The sequence below is a fragment of the Phacochoerus africanus genome, chromosome X, assembly GCF_016906955.1.
Source record: "Phacochoerus africanus isolate WHEZ1 chromosome X, ROS_Pafr_v1, whole genome shotgun sequence".
NCBI classification, from domain to species: domain Eukaryota; kingdom Metazoa; phylum Chordata; class Mammalia; order Artiodactyla; family Suidae; genus Phacochoerus; species Phacochoerus africanus.
This window is the reverse complement of record NC_062560.1, coordinates 115,641,203-115,664,786: the sequence shown is the minus strand read 5'-3', so window position 1 is coordinate 115,664,786 and position 23,584 is coordinate 115,641,203. Positions and strand designations below refer to the sequence as shown.

At 43.6% G+C, this 23,584-nt stretch overlaps 1 protein-coding gene across 1 annotated transcript in view; it reads right to left on the bottom strand.

Moving 5' to 3' along the window:
• The window catches only part of ADGRG4 (adhesion G protein-coupled receptor G4), a gene marked incomplete at its 5' end in the record, with an annotated part of 90,932 nt that overhangs the window by 26,454 nt on the left and 40,894 nt on the right, over positions 1-23,584 (bottom strand). Inside the window, 6 exon segments of the mRNA XM_053743478.1 lie at positions 4,145-4,257; positions 4,260-4,289; positions 14,085-14,207; positions 14,209-14,245; positions 15,459-15,603; positions 15,606-15,674. Coding sequence (XP_053599453.1) covers positions 4,145-4,257; positions 4,260-4,289; positions 14,085-14,207; positions 14,209-14,245; positions 15,459-15,603; positions 15,606-15,674 — 517 coding nt within the window.

Below are 23,584 nucleotides of genomic sequence, written 5' to 3'. Positions count from 1 at the left end.
CCCACGGTGAGCCAGTTACTTTGTTAAGTGTTAGCCTGTATGTGGAAACACTGTAACACTGTCTTCAGTCGTCACTGAAACAATATAGGCATTTTTCAGATAAACCCAGTTTTGGAGAGGCTCAAAAACTTGGACGAAGTCACACAGCTGGTGAATCATAGGGCAGGGATGATTCAGAAACACTGGGTTCAAGGAAACGAACTAGAATATAGCCATTGAGAGGCACAGCTTGCTAATTAACAGGGCCAAAGTGCAAGGCCAAGGCTCTAGGAGGCGAGACACACCTGAAGAGACAGGACGGAGAGGAAGCTCATCCACCGAGGACTTGACAAGAGAGTCTAGAGAAGTGGCGCAAGGATGACGGCCCTTGAGGAGCCCACTGGGCCACTTTTAGAAGATGCCAAGCCCGCATATCTCGGAGCCCTGCTGCCACTGAGAACTGAGGAGCTGTGAACACAGCCTGGGGCTCTCCTAGGAAGCTACTCACTTCCTGTTCCTCACCAGCTCTGTTGCTCCAAAGCCAGCCTGGTGGTTCAGTGCTCCCTTCCTAGAGGAATTTCCCTGCGGTGGTCTGAGGCAGAGGAGGGTCGGCAACAAGACCTGGTGGAAACGACCCAGGCTGATGCCAAAAGACCAAGGCCTAGCCCAAGCCCTCTTTCTGGAAAGTTCCTTCTCCTTTCCAGGACATTGGTGACACAAAGGAAGGTGGACCAAATGATACCTAACAGCCCTCCTGACATAGTGTAAGAGATGCAGTTTTCTGTAGTGAAAAGGCCAGAGGAGGAGAAACACACAGTGACCCAAGACTGAGTTACCCTGCTCTCCGGCTTTATTTCCCTGACCGACAAAATGGTGGCCGTGCAGGGAAAGGAACTAAAGAAACCCTTGCTCACTCTCCCCACCTCTGACTCTAGGCTCAAGTTGTATCTATTTCACTTCTGAAACTTTACAGAAATGGTTCCCTCTGCCCGAAACACTCCTCTCTCCCCCTTGCTCCTCACCCTTTTTCATCTTCTGACTGGCACTCCACCTAGGTCTCAGCTGACACCTCTCCTACAGTAGGCCTTTCCTGATCTCCCAGATAGGGGTAGGTGCCCTGCCTGTGCTTCCAGAGCCCCTGGGCTGTGTGTCCTTGCCCCCTGCTTTGTCCCTCTCCCTGAGGACTGCCCTGTAGTGGAGGGGTGGAAGAGGAGGTACATGTTTTCCAAGAGTGGTGTCTTATCAAGGATCTTAAAGGTGGTATATTGTAATGACAGTTAAGATTTTGATCAGAAACAGATCCCGGACATGGAGAGCAGACTTGTGGCGGCCAGGAGGGAGGGGGGGAGGGAGTGGGATGGACTGGGAGTTTGAGGTGAGTAGATATAAACTGTCACATTTGCAATGGATAAGCAATGAGGTCCTACCCTACAGCACAGGGAACTGCATGCAATCTCTTGGGTTAGAACGAAAAAAAAAAAAAAAGAATGTACATATATGTATGACCAGGTCACTTTGCTGTACAACAGAAATTGAAGAAACATTGTAAATAAACTATACATTAATGAAAAAAAAATTTTAAAGAGTTTGATCAAAAGATGTTAGAAAAAGCAGAGTGAAAGCAAGGCTGTAAGGCTCAGAACTCAGGGAGAGCGGAAATGTTAAATGGCAGCATCTCTTGTTAAATGCTCGCTCCCCAACAACCAGTGGCCCACATGCCAGCCTTGGGGTCACCCCTTCCATGTGAGAACACCCCTGCCCATCCAGCACCACACAAGACACATAGTAGGAATTCAATAAATATTTGCTAACTGAATAAATAGCTGGGTGAATAAATGAATGCACTGTCACCTCCAGCAGATCCCTTCCCTTCTCTGGGTCTCAATATTGTCATTGGTAAAATGAGGAGATGGGACACAGTGAGTTATAAGGACCCTTCCGGTTCTGAAATTGATGGTAGGCTAGTTCTAATCCTTCTTCATCTGGCACTGTGACGTCTGAAGGCTAATTTTGGCAAAGATCTTTAATCTCTTTCAGTGGAAGGTGCTAGTGAATAAAAATGACTTATTAGGTGTGAAATCTATGCAAAACAAGTTTATCTTTTATTCTATGCAACAAGCACAGCCCTCTGAAGAAAGGAGAGAAACTAGACCAAAATAATGGCATCTGAGATAAAACATTTGAGAAATTATAAGCTTACCAAAAGAGTCTGAGTGCTATGGACCACATTCTTAATTTTTATTAAAATATTGGTTCATTAACTGACTTTTCCTGGGTCCAGCCTAATTTTTTCCATTAAAAAGTCTAATAAATACATAGGTACTGAAAACACATTGGATTCCTAGCCCTGTGCGAAGTGCCATGAAAATAAAATATGCCTGAGCCATGACATATGCCACAACCTCCTTGGGAAAACCAATCTAGCGACAAGGCAAATGTATAAGATGAGAACACAAACAGGGGGTGAGGAGGAAAGCAGGGGTTCATGAACTCCAGGCAAACCTCCTGGATGGGATTTGAGCTAAGACCACAGGAACAATTAGAATTTAGATAGAGAGGGGAGCAGCTAGAGAATTCCAGAACAGAACATCCTATCGACATAGCTGGAGACGATGTGTTATATTTGAGTAGGTATGAGGTATGGGTATGTGGTGTGTTTAAACTAGCCCAGTACAACCTCCCTCAAAATAACCCTGAACATTTGGCCATTAGAAATTCATTTCTTTGGATAGTCTCTTTAGAAAATGCAAGCACAACTGGGCATAAATGTATGAGCCCCTCAAATACTTGAAGTCAGACAGCCTGGATTTGATTCCTAGTTATGCCACTTCCTAGCTGTGTGACCTTGGGCCAAATTACTTAACTTCTTTGTCTTGGTCACTTAGGGTTGCTATAGGAAAGTACTGATTAGGTGGCTTAAAAACAACAGAAATTTGTTTCTCATGGTTCTGGAGGCTGGAAATCCAAGATCAAGGTGCCTATGTGGTTGGGTTCTAGTGAAGGCCTGCTTTCTGGTTCATAGTCGGCACCTTCTCACTGTGTCTTCACATGGTGGAAGGGGCGAGGGAGCTCTCTGGGTCTCTTTCATAAGGGCATTGATCCCACTCATGTCGATCCCAAGCTCATGACCTAATCACCTCCCAAAAGACCCACTTGCTAATACCATCACCTTGGGGGTCAGGATTTCAACACATGAATTTGGGGGGGGGGGGACACAAACATTCAGACCACAGCACTTTTTGAGTCTTGGCTTCTTGCAAGTAGATGAGATATGAAGTATAAATACTCGCGATCATCATCAAGAACATCATGCAAACTCTGATCGCTATCCTTCCAATAGCGAGGCAGGACAGAACAGGCTGGTGAAATGGGCTTTCTGTTAGGCAGGGACCCAAGATAGGCCGATAATAAAATCAATGCAAACATTTACATGGTGTTTCTTATGTGCGAGGCAATATTCTAAGCATTTCATATGTATTCACTCCTTCCACAGCCCAGTGAAGCACCACCACTCTCCTGTTTTACATAGGGGGAAACTAAGGCAGAGAGGGTTGAGGAATCTCCCCACAGGTCCACCCAGGTAGACAGTGGCATGGCCAGCTTTAAATTCAGCATCCGGCTTCAGAGTCCATGCAATTAAGCACCGCGACGTACTGCCTCCCTGTTTGCATAACAGGTGGGGACGGGGGTCCTCAGAGAAGGTCGCGTTGAGGCGGTGGGAACGAGCAACAATGTCTGCAGGCAAATGTCCTGCTGGACACCGCTCAGCTTCAGATAAATTGGCCCGAGAGAAGGGCATGCTGGCTTTGAGGAGCCCGGGGAGATTTGGGAGGGAAGTGCTGACAAGCCGAAACAGCATTTCATCAGGAGAACTCGCTGTTCTTTTCGGGTTTTGAAACATCTTGAGGCCTCTGTTTGGTCGCCAGATAATCCTCAAGGTCCCTTCCAAAGCTGAGAAGCTGTGAAAATGAGAAACTGTAGAACGCCAGTAGAGCAGACACTGATTCCTGTGGAGGGTCAGGGGTTGTGCTGAGAGACTTGCGGAATAAATCAGAGAGCATATTCTAAAATAAACAGTCCATCGTGAAAATAGCAAGAGTTCGTAATTACAGTGAGTCAGCGTGTGTCAGTTCATGACAGTTACCAGAGGCAAGAACTTACCTAAAAGAATGAAGTTGGGCCAAAATAATGAATTAATTAATTAAACAAGATGGTATGTGAGTTGCGAAGAGGAATTGTCTCTCTCAGAGATTTAAGTAAATATATGGAGGCCAACCCCCGCCCCCCAGAAGGACGTCACCTGGGAAAATCTGCCAGGAAACGGCAAGTGGAGTCATCATCCATCAGCCGGAAGTCGTCCCCCCTCCCAGTCCACCCCCCCCCAGTCCCCGTCTCAGGGGCGGGGCTGAACGGTGGGAACCAACGCCACCACCTCCGAGGCCCTTTCCACATGGACACACCCACGCATGCGCCATCAGCTCACAGACGGAGATGCGACCCGGGGCTCAAAGACCCAGACGCACACCTACCACCTTTTCCTTCCTCAGGATGTCCTCTAGTTTCTCTCTTTAATCTGCTTCCACCTGGGTATTCATAGTGGTGGAAAGAGGAATGGCACATAAGGTGATTTGCCAGGATTCTCAGAAAGAAAGGCCAGCCTTCAACAGTAGGTCTCCTTCTCCCATACAGTTGTGATGGGAAAAACAGAAAAACAAACAAACAAACAAACAAACAAAAAACCCCACACCAAACAAAAGCCTTAGGGACTTGTCTCAATATTTACTGAGCAATGCTTTTGTTAAAAAGTAAGCCAGGGGAGTTCCCCTTGTGGCAACCGAACCCAGCCAGTATCCATGAGGATGTGGGTTCCATCCCTGGCCTGGTGTAGGTTGCAGACAATGCTTGGATCCCACATTGCTGTGGCTGTGGTGTAGGCCAGTGGCTATAGCTCCGATTCAACCCCTAGCCTGGGAACCTCCATATGCTGCGGGTACAGCCCTAAAAAGACAAAAAAGAAAAAAAAAAAGAAGAAGAAACTCCTGGAGTTCTCATGTGGCACAGTAGGTTAAGGACCTGACATTGTCACTGTAGCAGCTTGGGTTGCTGCTATGTCGAGGGTTCAATCCCTGGCCCGGAAATTTCCACCTACTGCAAGCATGGCCAAAAAAAAAAAAAAAACCCAAAAAGAATATACTTCTGGATAATCCATAGGTCAAAGAAGAAAGGAAATATTTTGACTGATCATGAAAATACAACATATAAAAATTTGCATACTATGGCTAAAGTGGTGTTTAGAAAGGTATTTATAGCTTTTTATGACTATATTAGAAAAGAAGAAAGGTCTAAAATCAGTGTTCTAAGGATCCACCTTAAGAAGCTAGATAAGGAAGAGCAAGATAAACCCAAAGTAAGTACAAGGAAGGAAATAATAAAGATAAAGGCAGATATCAACAAAATAGAAAACAAACAAAAAAATTAACAAGGCCAAAAGTTGGTTCTTGGAAAGGATGAACAAATTTGAAAAACCCTAGCTATACTGATTAAGAAAAAAGAGTAAGAAAAGAAATTATCACTATCAAGAATGAAAGCGGGATTATTACTATAGAATATAAACTGACAAACTGGTCAGCAGGCCATGTCCTACCAAAGGCCTGTTTCTGTATGCCTTGAGCTAAGAATGGCTTTTACATTTCATTTTTTACAGGGTATGAAAAAGAAAGAAGGAAGGAAAAATGGGAGGAAGGAAGAAAGGAAGGAAAGAATAAAAGGAAAGAAAAAAATGTGTGCAGACAGAGACCATTTGTGGCTTACGAAGCCTAAAATATTTGCTATCTGCCTTCTACTGAAAAAGTTTGCTGACCACTGTTTTATTTTTTATTTTTATTTTTTTGTCTTTTTGCCACTCTTTTAAATCTTACAGGCATTGGGAGTTCCTGTCGTGGCTGAGTGGTAATAAACCCTACTAGTATCCATGAAGACATGGATTTGATCTCTTGCCTTGCTCAGTGGGTTAAGGATCCGGCATTGCCATGAGCTGTGGTGTAGGTGACAGGTGCGGCTTGGATCCTGCGTTGCTGTGGCTGTGGTGTAGGCTGCCAGCTGCAGCTTTGATTCATCCCCTAGCCTGGGAACCTCCAGATGCTGGAGGTGCGGCCCTAAAATCAAAATAAATAAAGAAATCTTACAGGCATTAAGAAGTAATAAGGGAATATTATGAACAACTTTTGCCAGCAAACTCGATAAGTGACATGAAATAAATTCTTAGAAAAATATAACTAACCAAAACAGGCACAAGATGAATCAGAACTTTTGAATAGCTCTATATCCATAAATAAATTGGATTTGATATCAAAATATTTCTCATAAAGAAACTCCAGGCCCAGAAAATTTCCTAGTGAATCCTATCAAGCATTTAATGAAGAAACAACACTCCTTTCTGAAAATAGAAGAGGGACCATTTCCCAAGTCACTTTTACAAAGTTGGCCAAACCCTAATCTAAAGCCTAAAAAAGAAATTAGAAAAAAATTTTTCAGACCAACATCCTTCATAAACATAAGTGTGAAAATAGTTAAAATGTTAGCAAGTTGAAAATACCAATATATAAAAGTGATAATAGGAGTTCCTGTCGTGGCACAGTGGTTAACGAATCCGACTAGGAACCATGAGGTTGCGGGTTCGGTCCCTGCCCTTGCTCAGTGGGTTAACGATCTGGCGTTGCCATGAGCTGTGGTGTAGGTCGCAGACGCGGCTCGGATCCCGCGTTGCTGTGGCTCTGGCGTAGGCCGGTGGCTACAGCTCCGATTCGACCCCTAGCCTGGGAACCTCCATATGCCACGGGAGTGGCCCAAGAAATAGCAAAAAAGACAAAAAAAAGAAAGTGATAATACATCATAACCAGTAGAGTTTCCTCCAGGAATGCAAGATTGGCTTACCATCTTAAAATCAATGTAATTTACCATATTACAAGATAAAGGAGAAAAGCCAAATGACTATTTCAACAGATACAGAAAACTCTTTTAACAAAATTCAACAACCATTCACAGTAAAATTTTTTTCAGCAAACTAGGAACAGAAGGTAACTTCCTCGGAGTTCCCATCATGGCGCAGTGGTTAACGAATCCGACTAGGAACCATGAGGTTGCGGGTTCGGCCCCTGCCCTTGCTCAGTGGGTTAACGATCCGGCGTTGCCGTGAGCTGTGGTGTAGGTCGCAGACGTGGCTCGGATCCTGCGTTGCTGTGGCTCTGGCGTAGGCCAGTGGCTGCAGCTCCGATTCGACCCCTAGCCTGGGAAACTCCATATGCCGCAGGAGCGGCCCAAAGAAATGGCAAAGACAAAAAATAAATAAATAAATAAATAAGCCCAGAAAATATAAACAGCAAAAATTAAAAAAAAAAAAAGAAGGTAACTTCCTCAATCAAATAAAGGGCATCTCAAAACAAAACAAAACCTAAACATGGCTAACATCACAGTGATGCTAAGATTGTGAACACTCTTCTCCTGAGAGCAAGAATAAGACAAGGATGTCCACTTTAACCACTTTTAGCCTCCATTCTATTGAAAGTATTAATATCAAAATAAGGCCAAAGAAGGAATAAAAGGAGCAAAAAATATATAAGGAAGGCATTAAACTGTCTTTATTGTCAGATGTCATTACACAGAAAGTCCTAAGGAATTTCTAAAACAACTACTACAACTAATAGGTGAGTTTAGCCAGTTCATAGACTACAAAATTCATAGATGATAAATGTAGATAGACATGGCATATGAATTTTATTGTTAAATACTTGCAGCAAATAATTGTACAATTAAATCTAAAAACAATTCCATTTGCAACAGCATCAAAAAACGTACAATATTTAAGAATAAACTTAACAAAAGACACGATACCTCTCCACTTAAAACTATAAAACATTGGAGTGCCCTGGTGGCTCAGTGGGTTTAAGATCTGCTGTTGTCACTGCTATGGCTCTTGTCACTACTGTGGAGTGAGTTTGAACCCTGGCCCAAGAACTTCTGCATGCAGTGACTGTGGGCCAAAAAAAAATGTTTTTGGTACAAATTGCTAAGCACATTTGAAAATTCACATGGACATGCAAAAAGCCTGGAGGAACCACAGCAATCCTGAGAAAGAACAAAGCTGAAGGACTTCCACTACTTGACTTTAAGGCTACAGGATAATAGCATAAGAATCTATAAAAAAATTCATAGAACTGAATAGAATACTCAGAAGGAGGCCTAAATTTGCATGAGTATTTGATATTTAGTCAAAGGTGCCAAAGCAAGCCAGTGGGAAAGAATCTTCAATAAATGATGCTAGAATAACTGGACATCTAAATGGAACAAAATTAACTCCAAACCATACACCATACCATACACAAAATTCAATTCAACTCATTAGGATTATAGGCCTAAACATAAAAATTAAAACCATAGAACTTTTAAAGGAAAGTACAGGAGAATAGCTTCACGACCTGCTGGTAAGCAAAGATTTCTTAGACAAGTCACATATTGGTTTTTTTTTTTTTTTTTTGGTCTTTTTTGTTGTTGTTGTTGCTATTTCTTGGGCCGCTCCCGCGGCATATGGAGGTTCCCAGGCTAGGGGTTGAATCGGAGCTGTAGCCGCCGGCCTACGCCAGAGCCACAGCAACGCGGGATCCGAGCCGCGTCTGCAACCTACACCACAGCTCACAGCAATGCCAGATCCGTAACCCACTGAGCAAGGGCAGGGACCGAACCCACAACCTCATGGTTCCTAGTCAGATTCGTTAACCACTGCGCCACGACGGGAACTCCAGGTCACATATTGTTATTCATAAAAGAAAAATCCCAAAAGATCATACCTCATCAAATTAAAACTTATGCTCATCAAAAGACACCACTGAAGAAATGAACAGGTAAGCCACAGAGAAAATATTTTCTTAAAAAAATTTTTTTTTATGCCACATCTGTGGCATACAGAAATTCCCCAGCTAGGGGTTCAATTGGAACTGCAGCCACCAGCCTACACCACAGCCACGACAAGGTCAGATCCGAGCTGCATCTGCGAACTACATTCCAGCTTGCGGTAACCCTGGATTCTTTTTTTTTTTTTTTTTTGTCTTTTTAGGGCCGCACCCACAGCATATGGAGGTTCCCAAGCTAGGGATCAAATCAGAGCTGTAGCTGCTGGCCTACACCACAGCCACAGCCACACCAGATCCAAGCTGTCTCTGAAACCTACACCATAGCTCACGGCAACGCCGGATCCTTAACCCACTGAGAGATGTCAGGGATCGAACCTGCAACCTCATGGATGCTAGTCAGATTCGTTTCTGCTGAACCATGATGGGAACTCCAACCCTGGATTCTTAACCCCTGAGCAAGGCCAGGGATCACACCTGCAGCCTCACAGAGACAATGTCAGGTCCTTAATCTGATGTGCCACCACAGGAACTCTATGGTAACTGTTTTTAAATGCACAGGTCCGTGGTATTAAACACATTCACAGTGCCATGCAACCATCATCACCTTTCATCCACATAACATTTTCCATCTTGTAAAACTGAAACTCTACATCCATTAAACAATAACTCCCTATTTTCCCCTCCCACCAGGCTCTGGCAACCATCACTATACTCCCTCTTTTTTTTGTTTTTAATTACTCTAAGTGGAGTTCCCGTCGTGGCACAGTGGTTAACGAATCCGACTAGGAACCATGAGGTTGCGGGTTCAGTCCCTGCCCTTGTCAGTGGGTTAACGATCCGGTGTTGCCATGAGCTGTGGTGTAGGTCGCAGACGTGGCTCGGATCCCGCGTTGCTGTGGCTCTGGCGTAGGCCGGTGGCTACAGCTCCGATTCAACCCCTAGCCTGGGAAACTCCATATGCCCCGGGAGCGGCCCAAGAAATGGCAAAAAGACAAAAATAATAATAATAATAATAAATTACTCTAAATACCTCATATAAATGAAATCATATAATAAAAAATGGTTCTATCTATATAAAGCTCTAGAATAGGCAAAACTATGATTAAAAAAAAGGAGAACAGTGGTTGCCGGTGGAGGCAGTAGTTGCAGGAATTGACTGGGAATAGGCCAGTCAATATCTTTTTATGAATGTACCACCATTTATTTATCCATTCATCTGCTGGTGGACGTTTGGATTGTTTCTCCTTTATGGCTATATAAACAATGTTGCTATGAAATTCACATACAAGTTTTTTTTGGTATGGATTCACATGATCAAATCTCTTTGGGTATCTATTTAGAAGAATTCTCATTCATGTCGTAACACTTTTTTTTTTTTTTGTCTTTTTAGGGCTGCACCTGCGGCATGTGGAGGTTTCCAGGCTAGGGGTTCAATCAGAGCTACAGCTGCTGGCCTACACCACAGCCACAGCAACGTGGGATCTGAGCCATGTCTGCGACCTATACCACAGCTCATGGCAACACTGGATCCTTAACCCACTGAGCGAGGCCAGGGATCAAACCCCCAACCTCATGGATACTAGTTGGGTTCATTAACCACTGAGCCACGACAGGATCTCCATGTTCTCATCTTTTTTTTTTTTTTAATAATGATTTTTATTTTTTCCATTATAGCTGGTTTACAGTGCTCTGTCAATTTTCTACTGTACAGCAAGGTGACCCAGTCACACACACATGTATACATTTTTCCCCCTTCTATTTTAAATGATATCCTTGCGGGATAGAGTATTCTAGGTTGCAAATTTTTTTCTTTTCAGCACTTTAAATACATCTTGCCACTCCCTTCTAGCCTGTAGTGTTTCTGTAGAGAAATCAGCTGATAGCCTTATGGGGGTTCCCTTATAATTAAAGCTTTGTTTTTCTCTTGATGCCTTTAGAATCCTCTCTTTAACTTTTGCCATTTTTATTATAATATGTCTTGGTGTGGGCCTATTTGGGTTCAACTTGTTTGGGGCTCTCTGTGCTTCCTGTATCTTAATATCAGTTTTCTTTAGCTTTGGAAAGTTTTCAGACATAACTTCTTCAAATATATTTTCAATCCCCTTTTCTTTTTCTTCTCCTTCTGGAATTCCTATTATGCATAGATTGGCCTGCTTTATATCATCCCACAGATCTCTTACATTGCTTTTGCGTTTTTTCATTTGGTTTTCTGTCTGCTATCCTGATTGGGTGATTTCCATTATTCTATCTTCCAAGTCACTAATTCTTTCCTCTACATTATTCATTCTGCTCTTTAGTGGCCTTAGCTCAGTTTGCATCTCTGCAAATGAATTTTCTAATTTTTAATTTTTCTATCTTCCTCCTTATATTTTCCAGTTCCTTACTAAAGTAATCTGGATTACTTTTGATCTCCACTCTTAATTCATTGATATTTAGCCTTAATTCCTTCAGTATTTTCACTATCTCCCTTTTGAACTCAATGTCTGTCAGACTGCAGAGGTCTGTTTCATTGTTTGCTGCTTCATATGAATTCTGTTCTTTTAACTGGGAATGGTTCCTGAGCTTCTTCATCTTGCTTATGTTTTTCTTTTTCTCCGAGTTCAGGGAAGCCAAACTATAGTCTAGGGGGGGCTACTTCTATGCAGGAGAACCCCTTTGTATTTTGTGGGGGGTTACTATTTATTTTTGGTGTGGGAGTTTGGATATTTGCCATCTCTTACTTCAGTGTGAGCAGGCTGATATCCCCAGGGTGCTGAGTATATTTCCAGGGAGAAGGAGGCAATGGGTAGGGCTAGTCGTCAGTGCCTGGTTGCTGGGCTCTTAACAGCAGCAAGGATCTGCAAGGAGGGTGGCGCAAGCTACTCCTAGTTGCAGGGCTCTGGAAAGTGGTAATGAGCCTTGAGCAGATTTACAAAGTGCCCAGAGCATTTGGCATCAGCAGCAGCAGGGTGTGTGAGTTCCCAGGGCAGTGAGAGCAACAACAGGGAGTGTTCAACTGCAATGCCTTCCCTTGAGGTGATTGGGGCTCCAAGTGGTACTTATTCATGGACCCCTAGTGGTGGCAGGCCACACCCACCTCTGGAGTCAGAGATAACTGTGTTGGCTTGTCCCTGCCACCTGCAGACCATGCAAGAAGCACCCCGTCCCACTTAGGCCCCACAGGAGGTGCTGCACAAGCTGCTCCTAGTTGCAGGGTCCTGGGAAGGTACAGTGATCAAGCATCTGGGCATTGCCCAGAGTGTTGGGCAGCAACATTAGCAGGGTGGGTGTGTTCCCAGGGATGTGAGAGCAACAGGTGGTGTTTCGTCACAATGCCCTCCTCTGTGGTGCCCTCTGAGGTGACTGGAGGGCAAGTGGTTCCTGCTCAGGGACCCCAGTGGCAATGGGCCACACCCACCTCTGGAGTCAGAGATAACTAGGTGGCTTGCCCCTACCACCTGCAGACCATGCAAGAAGCACCCCATTCAGCTTAGCCCACTCAGGAGGTAATGCACCAGCTGCTCCTAGTTGCGGGGTCCTGGGAGGGGACAGTGATCAAGCATGTGGGCGCTGCCCAGAGAGTTTGGCAGTGGCAGCAGCACTGCGGGTGTATTCCCAGGGGAGTGAGAGCAACAATGTGTGGTTCTAGGTTGCAGTGCCCCATTTTTTTTTGCCAACCCCCTGAGGTGACTGGGGCCGCAGGTGGAGCCCACTTGCAGGCCCCCCCGTGGTGGCAGGCCATGCCTCCCTCTGGCCTCTGAAATGACCTGCCGCCACCTGTAGATCACGGAAGAGGCACCACCGTCGCGCCCCCCCCCCACCGCCCTTAGCCCACACGTGAGAGGTGCCCGGCCATCTGTAGCCCACACGAGAAGCGCCGGGTTGGTCTCCCCTAGCCCGGAGCAAGTGGCTTCCCGGTGCCTGCAGCCTGCGCCAGAGCCGCCCCGCCCTCTGAGCCCAGGGCATGCGCAGATCCGGGCAGGCCAGTCGTAGGGCGTCCGCGCCCCCCCAGCAATGGCGCCTTGCTTCTCCTGAGGGGTGGGCCTTCTCCCGGGTTCCCTCCGCAGTGGTGTTCCACTCCCCCACCCGTGGCGCACTGCTCCTGAGCCCCTCAGGCTGTGCCCACACAGCCATCCCAGTCCTCTCCCCAGGACTGACCTCCGGCGCCTGCGTCTCAGCACCCAGCCCCCGCCGAGCGTCTCAGGCTGTGGTGTCCCGGCTGGGGCTTCGGAGGGTCTGTGCGGCTCTCACTCTGCTTTGCCCGCCTCAGTGCAGCTGCTGCGCTTTTCTCGGTGACTTTGAGGTCCCTCCATTTCAGCCGATCTCCTGGTTGGTTAGGTGGCTTCCCGAGCTGTGGGTTCTTTTCTCCTTCTCCCTGTCTCAGGAATGCTAGTCCCATCCTGGTTCCTTTTCTCTTTTTTCTTTTGTTCTACCCCGTTATATCAAGAGTTTCTTGCTCTTTTTGGAGGTCGAAGTTCTTCTGCCAGCATTCCATAGATGTTCCCTGCCAGTCGTTTTACATGCAGATGTGTTTCTTTGATGCGTTTGTGGGAGAGGGTGAGCGCGACCTCTCACTCCTCCGCCATCTTGACTCTCCAGGTTCTCTGTCCTGACAGGAGTCTGAGTTACAGCGATGGACATGTTTGTCAAAAATCAGAGAATGCACGCTTAGAATTTATGCATTTCCCTGTCTCTAAATTTTATAATTTTTTAAACTATAAATTTAAAAATGTTGCTCTCCCAAACTTTTCTGAGCTTGGTGGCCTATGGCCTGCCAAAGGCTGAGGTAGTAAGGAATAGGGAAGAGGGCCCAGACTTAAAAGCCAGCCAGACATAAGTTTTAGTCCTGGCTCAGCCATTAGGCTGTGTGTCTTTGGGCAAGTTACTTAACTTCTCTGTTTCCTTATCTGTACAGATGAAACAGCACAATGGCCAACATATAATTAGCGCTCTATAAATGATAACTAATCATATACTGATATTTGAGATGATTTGGGGTCATATGGCAAAGGTGGTATCATTTCACATCTTGTGGATACCACACCAACCAAAGTGTTAGCCTATTAAAGATTATATATGTATCTTCTCCCAGATACTTGTATTTTCATAAGGTCCCCTGAAACCTTAAAAAAATACCCCGTCTCCCTCCAAGGAGTAAATGAATGAAGACTTGGAACAGTGCTTGGCTGATTAGCTCTCAGTACCCTAAGCTGCACTCACCTTGGGTTCTGTGCCTTCTTCGTAGGTGCCAGTCCTGAAGGCCATGCCTTCAGATGTGTGATCCACCCGCAGGACAGCCAAAGCCAACCTGGCTACTGTCAGATTTGCTGTCCTAGAAAACTCCCATCTTGTGACCAGCATGCTCGATTATCCTCGGAATTCTTCAAGGGACAACAACAGGTAAGAGAAGGGCATTCCTAGCTTTTTAATGTAAAACCCATCCTCCTTACAAGATTTCCTCAATGTAAGGGTGTTCATTGAGTTTTCATTACTATCTTTCTCTTTTTCTTTCTTTCTTATTTTCTTTCTTTTTTTTTCTTTTTCTTTTTTTTACTGCTGCACCTGCAGTATAGGGAGGTTCCCAAGCTAAGAGTCGGAACTGCAGCTGAGGCCTCTGCCACAACCATAGCAATGCTATATCCAAGCCACATCTGCGACCTGTGCCACAGCTTGCTACAATACCAGATCCCTAACCCACTGAGCAAGGCCAGGGATCGAACCCGCATCCTCACAAAGTATGGGTTCCTAACCTGCTGAGCCACAGTGGGAATTCCATCACCATCTTTATATTGCTTAGAAGTTAGCAGATAAGAGTCAGATTGGCTGAGGCTTAAAGCTTAGCTCCTCTAATTTCTAACTGTGTGAGCAAATCAAATGACCTCAACCAGCTTCAGTCTCCTCACCTGAAAAGTCTGTTACTATGAGCACTCATCTTGAAAGACTGTGTCAAAGATTAAATGACATTCGCATATGTAAAGCCAGATCCTGCAGTGCCTCACAGAAATTTGGATTTTAGTCTATATGTAATGGAAAGCCACTGAGTGGTTTTAAAAGCAAGAGAATGACATGATCTGATATATGCATTAAAAGATCATTCTGGAGACTACATACAAGATAGACATAGAGAGGCAAGAGGAGAGGCTGGGAGATCAGCTAAGAGGCTATCATAAAAGGTCAGTTGAGAGAAATGATGCTAACACTGGGGTGGTAGTGGTGGTGGTGGAGAGAAGTATAAGACTTGGTTAGTTGAGGTAGAGGGAGGTAACTAGTGTTACTCTCAAGTTTTCTGCTTGAGCTTGGTAGCTGCATTTTATGGAAATTAGGAATATTCAAGGCGCACCAGGACTGGGAAAATAGACTGGGGGTTTGGTTTGGGGTAACTGTTTGGAAAGATGCTATCATTAAGGTTCAGTTAGAATTTGAATGCATTCTTTCACAATTGGGATTTCAGTAGGATGACGCCATTTTATCGTACTGAGTTTTCAATGCATAGCTATCTGACCTTTAAAATTGGTGATGACTGTATGCGAAGGAATTAATAATATATTTCAAATATTTTAAATGATTTATTTTACCAAAGTATTAATACTTAAATCATAGCTCATTTCATGCAGATCAGATACTGAATTATTTTGCTTTCCCAAAGCAACATTGATTATTTGCAAAATAGTCTGGGTTAGTTCCATACTTATTCCATCATTTTGTGAAATATTGGATACTTTGGAAACAATAATCTTGTTTTTTCTTCATCCAGAAGAGGGGATTCATTTATTAAATTTAAAATGTGTTCTGCAACATCATTCGCATTCTCTGGGGAAAGAAAATTGAAAAGTAAAACCTGCATTATCTAGTTTGCAGCCATGCTGGTCTGCTTCCCTCCCTTTAAAAATTAAAGGCAGTGAAATGGAAATACAGACCAGGCTAACAAAAGTTACAGAGGGAAATGCTGGACCTCAATTTCTATAATCAAAGGAGTCCCAGAAAGTGGCACCTAAGTCAAGTTTTTATTCATTAAGTCATTTTTTTTTGTCTTTTTGCTATTTCTTTGGGCCACTTCCGCGGCATATGGAGGTTCCCAGGCTAGGGGTCGAATCAGAGCTGTAGCTGCCAGCCTACACCAGAGCCACAGCAACGCCAGATCCGAGCTGCATCTGCAACCTACACCACAGCTCACCGCAACACCGGATCGTTAACCCACTGACAAGGGCAGGGACCGAACCCGCAACCTCATGGTTCCTAGTCGGGTTTGTTAACCACTGCACCACGACGGGAACTCCTCATTAAGTCATTTTTAAGATACTCCCCCAGGGAAACCTTTTTTGTCACTGAAGATTATCTTGCAATTAGATTATAATTAAGACTTTTGACTATTGGATTGAGTTAAGTAGATACCACCTCTGCTCAAATGTCAGCATTCAACCTGTGTTTTCATCATGATGGGTGGTGATTATGTTTTTGAATCAAGAACCAGCAACATGCAGAAAAAAGTAAATATGGACCACACAACAATAAAAAGCAACTTGAATCTAGCTTTTCTAGAGAGTAAGAATAACCGGTATTAACTCATCCACTTTTTTCTTCACTTTTTATCATGGAAATTTCAAAATATGCACAAAAGTAGAAAGAAGAGTGTAGTGAATCCCCATGTACTTCATGAATCATCCAACTTCAACAAGTGTCAATGAATATCTAATCTTATTTTATCTACAATCCCACCCACCTTCCTCCAACCCTACATTATTTTAAAGCAACTCCCAGACATCATTTCATTTCATCCATAGATACTTGAGTATGCATCTCTAAAAAAAGGGAACTTTGTTCATCATAACCACACTACCAGGAGCGTGTCTTTTAAAAGTTAACAATACTCAAAATCATGAAGTAGCCAGTCAGTGCTCAAATGTCCTTCTGTCTCAAATGCTTTTTTTTTTTTTTAAGACAGCTTTTTGTTTGAATCATCACCCTCTTTTAAAGTTAAGAGCTTCAGAGTTCCCATCGTGGCTCGGTGGTAACGAATTCGACTAGTATCCATGAGGATGTGGGTTTGATCCCTGGCTCAGTGGGTTAAGGATCTGGTGTTGCCATGAGCTGTGGTATAGGTTGCAGACGCGGCTCAGATCCAGCATTGCTGTGGCTGTGGTGTAGGCCAGCAGCTCTAGCTCCAATTTAATTCCTAGCCTGAGAACTTCCATATGCCGCGGGTGTAGCCCTAAAAAGCAAATAAATAAATAAAGAGCTTCGTTAAACAAATACAAAATTAGGCAAAATTAGATTTTAGTTCCATATAACCCATGTAAAGCTGGGCTCCCTTGTGGTGCCCTCCTAGCTTAAAACACATTCAAGTCCAGTTACCAAAATATAATGGAAAATAATTGAACAATAAGCTCAGTTGAAAAAACTCCAGAACGATATTATACTCTTAACACAATTAACCCAGGTTACATTACAAATAACCAACTCTTTCTCTCTGTTTCTCCCTCTCTTTCCCTGTCCTCCATAGTTGGCAGCATTACCCCAAATCTCTCTTCTACCCTAGCTCCCCCTTTCTCTTTCATTTTCTTGCTTTATCCCCCCACCTCACATCTCCCAGTTCTTGTCTCTCCTTAACCATCACCCCAGTCTGTCCAACAATGGCTTACACAGGAACTGAGGCAAGAAAGAGGGTGCTCTCTGGGGAGATGGAAGGGAGAAGATTGAAGAAGTTGAAATTACTTCTAAGTTAATATTTTATCTGTGTTACATCTAAATTCTGGTCAGTTAAAGAAACCGAGAAAACAATAAGACTAGGGATGGAAGAAAAATAGAGCAGGCTCATTCACAGATCTTTCTACCGCTTTTTTTTTTTTTTTCTCTTTTCTGGGGCCGCGCCGGCGGCATATGGAGGTTCCCAGGCCAGGGGTTGAATCAGAGCTGTAGCTGCCAGCCTACACCACAGCCACAGCCATGCGGGACCCACACCACAGGTCACGGCAACGCCGGATCCTTAACCCACTGAGCAAGGCCAGGGATTGAACCCGCACTCTCAGGGGTCCTAGTCGGTCGGATTTGTTAATCACTGAGCCATGACAGGAACTGCCCCCCCTTTTTTTTCTACTACTTTTATTAAATTGTGCAGGCTGTGTTGTAAATGGGATAGCCAGAGCTGCCCACCTGGGGTCATTATTCTTTGGGCTTTAGTGGTGTAACTTCACTTCATGCAGTCCCTGCTGTAGCAGAATGAAAGTAAACAACAGGCCAATGGGAGACTATATATTGTGGAAAGTAATTACAGACTTTTCATTAGGAGTTGTATGATTTTTAAGGAAAATTCAGGACAAATTACACTCACTGTGTAAAAATTCCAAGTCCCCAAGCAAAAGCAATAAAAGGAATCCTCCTTTATTAGTTGTAGGATACATAGATCTCCATCACTCGAAATAGTTTAAGTTAATCTGCCAGTAATTACAACAATTAAAACAAAAATAATCTCTGTTATTTATTGAGCAATTTCTGTAAACCAGCTTTCCAGTTATCTACCACTGCATAACAACCCCCAAACTTAATGACTTAAGATAATTTATTTTTATCCCCCATGGGTCTCTGTGTCAACTAGCCTCAGCTGAGCCCTTCTTACTTGGTGTCTCTCATGACGGTACATTCAGATGGCAGCTGAGGCTGGAATCATCTGAAGGCTAGCCTGGGCTGGAAGTCCAAGATGGCTGCCTCACATGGCTGGCAATTGATGCCACCATGGACTGGTCAATTGGGGCTGTTGTCATTTGAAGTTTCCTTGGGTCAGTTGAGGCTGTTTCTGAGGCTGTTCTCCCACTGGATTAGGCTCAGTGGTACACTGGATGTAACTTATGGTGTACTGGAGCCAGTTTGTATCAGCTTGGGAGAACCAACTGTTACATTTTCAGGAATTTTGTGAGCCCTTATTGAAAGTTAAATTATATAAACTTACAAATAATTATATTAAAAACAATGGCAATACTCAAAACTCATCACTTCCTAATTACTACATTTTGATTGTTTTTTAAATTTAATTTTTTATTAAAGTATAGTTGATTTACAGTGTTGTGACAATTTCTGCTGTACAGCAAAGTGTCCCAGTCATACAAATATATACATTCCCTTTCATTTTTTTTTTGCTTTTTAGGGCCACAGATGTGGCATATGGAAGTTCCCAGGCTAGGGATCAAATCGAAGCTACAGCTGCCAGCCTACGCCACAGCCACAGCAACACAGGATCTGAGGCACATCTTCAACCTACACCACAGCTCACAGTAACGATGGATCATTAACCCATTGAGCAAGGCCAGGGATCAAACCTGCATCCTCATGGGTCCTAGTTGGGTTCGTTAACCACTGATTCACAAAGGGAACTCCCATTCCCTTTCTTATATTATCTTCCATCATGATCTATCCCAAGAGACTGGTTATAGTTCCCTGTGCTATACAGTAGGACCTCATTGCTTATACACTCTAAGTGTAATAGTTTGCATCTACCAACCCCAAACTTCCCATTCATCCCAGCCCCTCCCCCTCCCCCTCGGCAACCACAAGTCTGTTCTCCATGTCTGTGAGTCTGTTTTCGTTTTGTGGATAGGTTCATCTATGCCATATTTTAGATGCCACATATAAGTGATATGGTATTTGTCTTTCTCTGTCTGACTTCACTTAGTATGAGAATCTCCAGTTGCAGCCATATTGCTGCAAATGGCATTATTTTGTTCTTTTGTATGGCTGAGTAGTATTCCACTGTATATATGAATGGATTGAGAAGATATGGTACATATGTTTAACTATATTTTAATAATCTATGTTTTTGTGATTGTTTATATCTACTGCGTCTGTGGTTCTCTTACCAACTTCATGTTCCATTACTACATGTTGTAGTTAGTATTCAGCCATGGGAAGAGTATTACACCAAGGAAATCAACAAATGCTACAGATTATTTTCTTTTTCGGTAGAGGTGACTGTTAAACATTTTCCAGCACACCTCTGTTTGGGCTTCTTATATCATGGTATCTGGGTTCTGAGAGGAAGAATCCCAAACGAGAATGTACTAAGAGAAAGGAAGCAGAAGCTTCCAGGCTTCCTAATAGTTGGTCTCATAATGGGGACAGTATCACTACTGCCCAGTTCTATTGGGCTCAGCAGTGACAAGCCAGCCCTGATTCAACTCCCAGCTGACAAGGAGGGAATAAAATTGATGGTGGCTGCTTTGGAGACAACATACCACAGCAGGGCATCATACAAACATTTTTTCATCTCAACATCACAATAACCCTATGTGGTGGGTACTAGTATTATCCCCTGTAGATAAAGAAATTAAAACAGAGAGGTTCTAATGCAGATTTTAATCTGGGTCTGCTTGATTCCAACACTAATGTTCTTCAATATCACTTTCAACAACAGCATCTGTGCCTTTGTCCCCTTTCTCCCTGGTGCTGGGGATTGGAATAGCTGTGCTTTGCAGGACTTCTCCCTGACATTGTGGGAATTACCTGGCTCTCTCTCAGCCACACACCCTTGCGCCCTGCTGGTGGGATGAACACAGACAGGAGACAGTTTTGTGAAAAGTTACAGCCAACTTCAGAGTGTGATGCGCCTTCAGTATCATGGAGGTAACAAAAAACGAGCACAACAAAGAACCTACAGAACTCTGAAACAGGAGTACCTTTTCTAACTGTATTTATTACTAAGGAGTTATGTGAATTGAGGATTAAAGTAGGGGAACTGCTAACTTTTCTCCAACCGAGATATAGAATACTCATCAGCTAGACTGAAAGCTAAAGAAAAATTGTGTCAACGTGAATGCATCTTTCTTCCCTTAAATGTACTCATTGTTCATTAAGCTCCTAACTGACAAGAAGAGAAGGATTGCTCCAAAGATAATGCACTTGGTAGTTTATTTTTCAATTATATACATTGCAGCCACCTTCTAACTGCTGGTTCCTCTGCAGTTTGTTTTTTTTTTTTTTTAATAAAGTGATTGCTGGTTAGTTTTCTAAAAATCCCAACCCTGTGCAATGCTTCTGTTGTTGTATGGTTGTTGATTAACTTTATAGAGAAAATTCTATTAACACATTGAACAAAAATGTGTCACTCAGAAGAAGGGAGGTCAGCAGGAAACACAGATGTCTCTACCTTGTCACCCACTCACTTCAAGCCACACTGCTCTCCTTTGCCCTGACTCATGATTACAGATCTAGAAACCATCAGAGCTGTGCTTGCTCTTCTGATTCTTCAATATCTTCTTTGACAAGGATCTCAAATTTACATCTTCTGCAAAAAGCCAAGTCTTAGAAGTTCACTGCCTCGAGGCTCTTCCCTGGCTCTTTCGCAGGGCACTGGAATGCTTGTACCTCAGTATTTCCAACTATTCATCATGGGAGGAACCCACCTTAGGCAGTAGACTTATGCCAGACAAGGAGTGTATAAACGGAAATTCTGTGAGGGAAAGGTGTACACATACTTAAAAAAAAAAAAGAACACTGATAAGGAGAGGCAGATCAGAATTAGCAAAGACAATCATTCACAGTCTCTGGAGATTGATGAGAGATCTTACAACAGATGGAGAAACATTTATTCAACAAAATCTACAGAATCTTGGTTAGTGCAGCGGGAGGCCATGGCATTTGAGTTAGGAACTGCACCCATCCCCCACAGCTCTGCCTTATGGAAAAATTGTTCTGTTGGGCTAGGAGGCCGAGTGGCAGTTACCATCTCCCCCAGGGCCCTGAAGTGAAGAACAATTCTTTTTTTTTTTTTTTTTTTTTTTTTTTGCTTTTTAGGGCCACAGGTGTGGCATATGGAAGTTACCAGGCTAGGGGGCAAATCAGAGCTACAGCTGCCGGCCTACACCACAGCTCACAGCAACACCGGATCCTGAACCCACTGAGCAAAGCCAGGGATCAAACCTGAATCCTCATGGATACTAGTCGGGTTTGTTTCCACTGAGCCACAGTGGGAACTCCCATGGAAGAGCTATTCTGAGTGGATTTGACAGGAAGCAAACATTAGTGGTTCCCACCTTTCTGACTCTGGGCAGTGGAAGATCCATACTGGGCCATGGCAACAACTGAGTGTCAGTGCTAAGTCCACCTTTATGCCCAAACACACATAGCTGCTGCTCCATTGGGAAGACCCTAGTGAAGTACTACTACCACCCCTGCCCAAGCTCTTGCCCCATAAGAAAGATATTTTGCCTAGAGGAGGCTAGGAGAAAGCCTCAAAGACTGTTAATACTCTTCCTCTGATGAGGAGACAGACTTTTTAAGTGGATCAAACTGTGGGGCAATTTATACCCCAGCATTTTGTCAAAAACAACAGAGCAATCGACTATCAATTAGGAAGCTAACATCTGGGGGTGATACCAATAGAAGCAGACCAGTACAACGCTTAGTGGGGAAATCAGAGGAAGAGAAAGACTCAGAACCACAGTCATCCCTGGTGCTCAGGGAAGGTGTACATTCCCAAGGCTGTATTTTGCAAGGATCAGCATCAAAGGCTATACACTGCAGAGGAAATAGACTTCACTGAACTGGTCTAGCCAACAGCATTTTTACAGAGATAAAGCAATTGTAAAATTCACATGCAACCACAAAAAATCCTGAACAGTCAAATCAACCTTAGGAAAGTAGAACAAACACATCACACCCCTTGATGGCAAAATATATTACAAAGCTACAAGAATCAAAACAGTAAAGTGCTGGTCTAAGACAGACATATAGACCAATGGAACCAAACAGGAGGCCTAGAAATAAATCCACACATATACGATCAACTGATGTTCAACAAGGGTGCAAAGAATACACTCTAAGGAAAGGAGAGTTTCTTCAACAAATGGGAAAAACTGGGTATCCACATATAAGAGAATGTAACTGGACCTTTATATTACACCATATACAAAAAAATCATCTCGAAGTAGATTTAAGACTTAAATATAAGACCTGAAACTCTAAAACTTCTGGAAGGAAGCAAGGGAAACTCTTCATGACATTGATCTTGGCAATGATTTCATGGATACAATGCCAAAAGCACAGGTGACAAAAACAAAAATAAACAAGTGGGACTACATCAAACAAAAGCTTCTCGTAGCAAAGGAAACAAGCAACAGAGTGAAAAGACAACCTACAGAGCAGAAGAAAATATTTGCAAACCCTATGTCTGATAAGTTAATCCCCAAATATACAAAGAACTCCCATGACTCAATAGCAAAAAACTCAACATAATTTAAAAATGAGCTAAGAGTAGTTCCCTGGTGACTAATCATCAAAGAAATGTGAATCAAAACCACAGTGAGGTATCGTAACTGTCAAGATGGCAGTTATCAAAAATCAACAGATAAATGTTGGCAAAGGGTTTGGAGAAAAGGGTGCCCTTGTACACTGTTGATGTGAATGTACACTGGTTCAGCCATTATGGAAAACAATCAAAAATTTTCTTTCTTTTTTTTTTTTCTGGTCTTTTGTCTTTTTAGGGCCGCACCCAGTGGCATATGGAGGTTCCCAGGCTAGGGGTTGAATTGGAGCTGTTACTGCTGGCCCATGCCATAGCCACAGCAACGCCAGATCCAAGCCGCGTCTTCAACCTACACCACAGCTCACGGCAACACTGGATCCTTAACCCACAGAGCAAGGCCAGGAACTGAACCCGCAACCTCATGGTTCCTAGTTGGATTTGTTTCCACTGGGCCACGATGGGAACTCCACAATCAAAAATTTAAATGAGG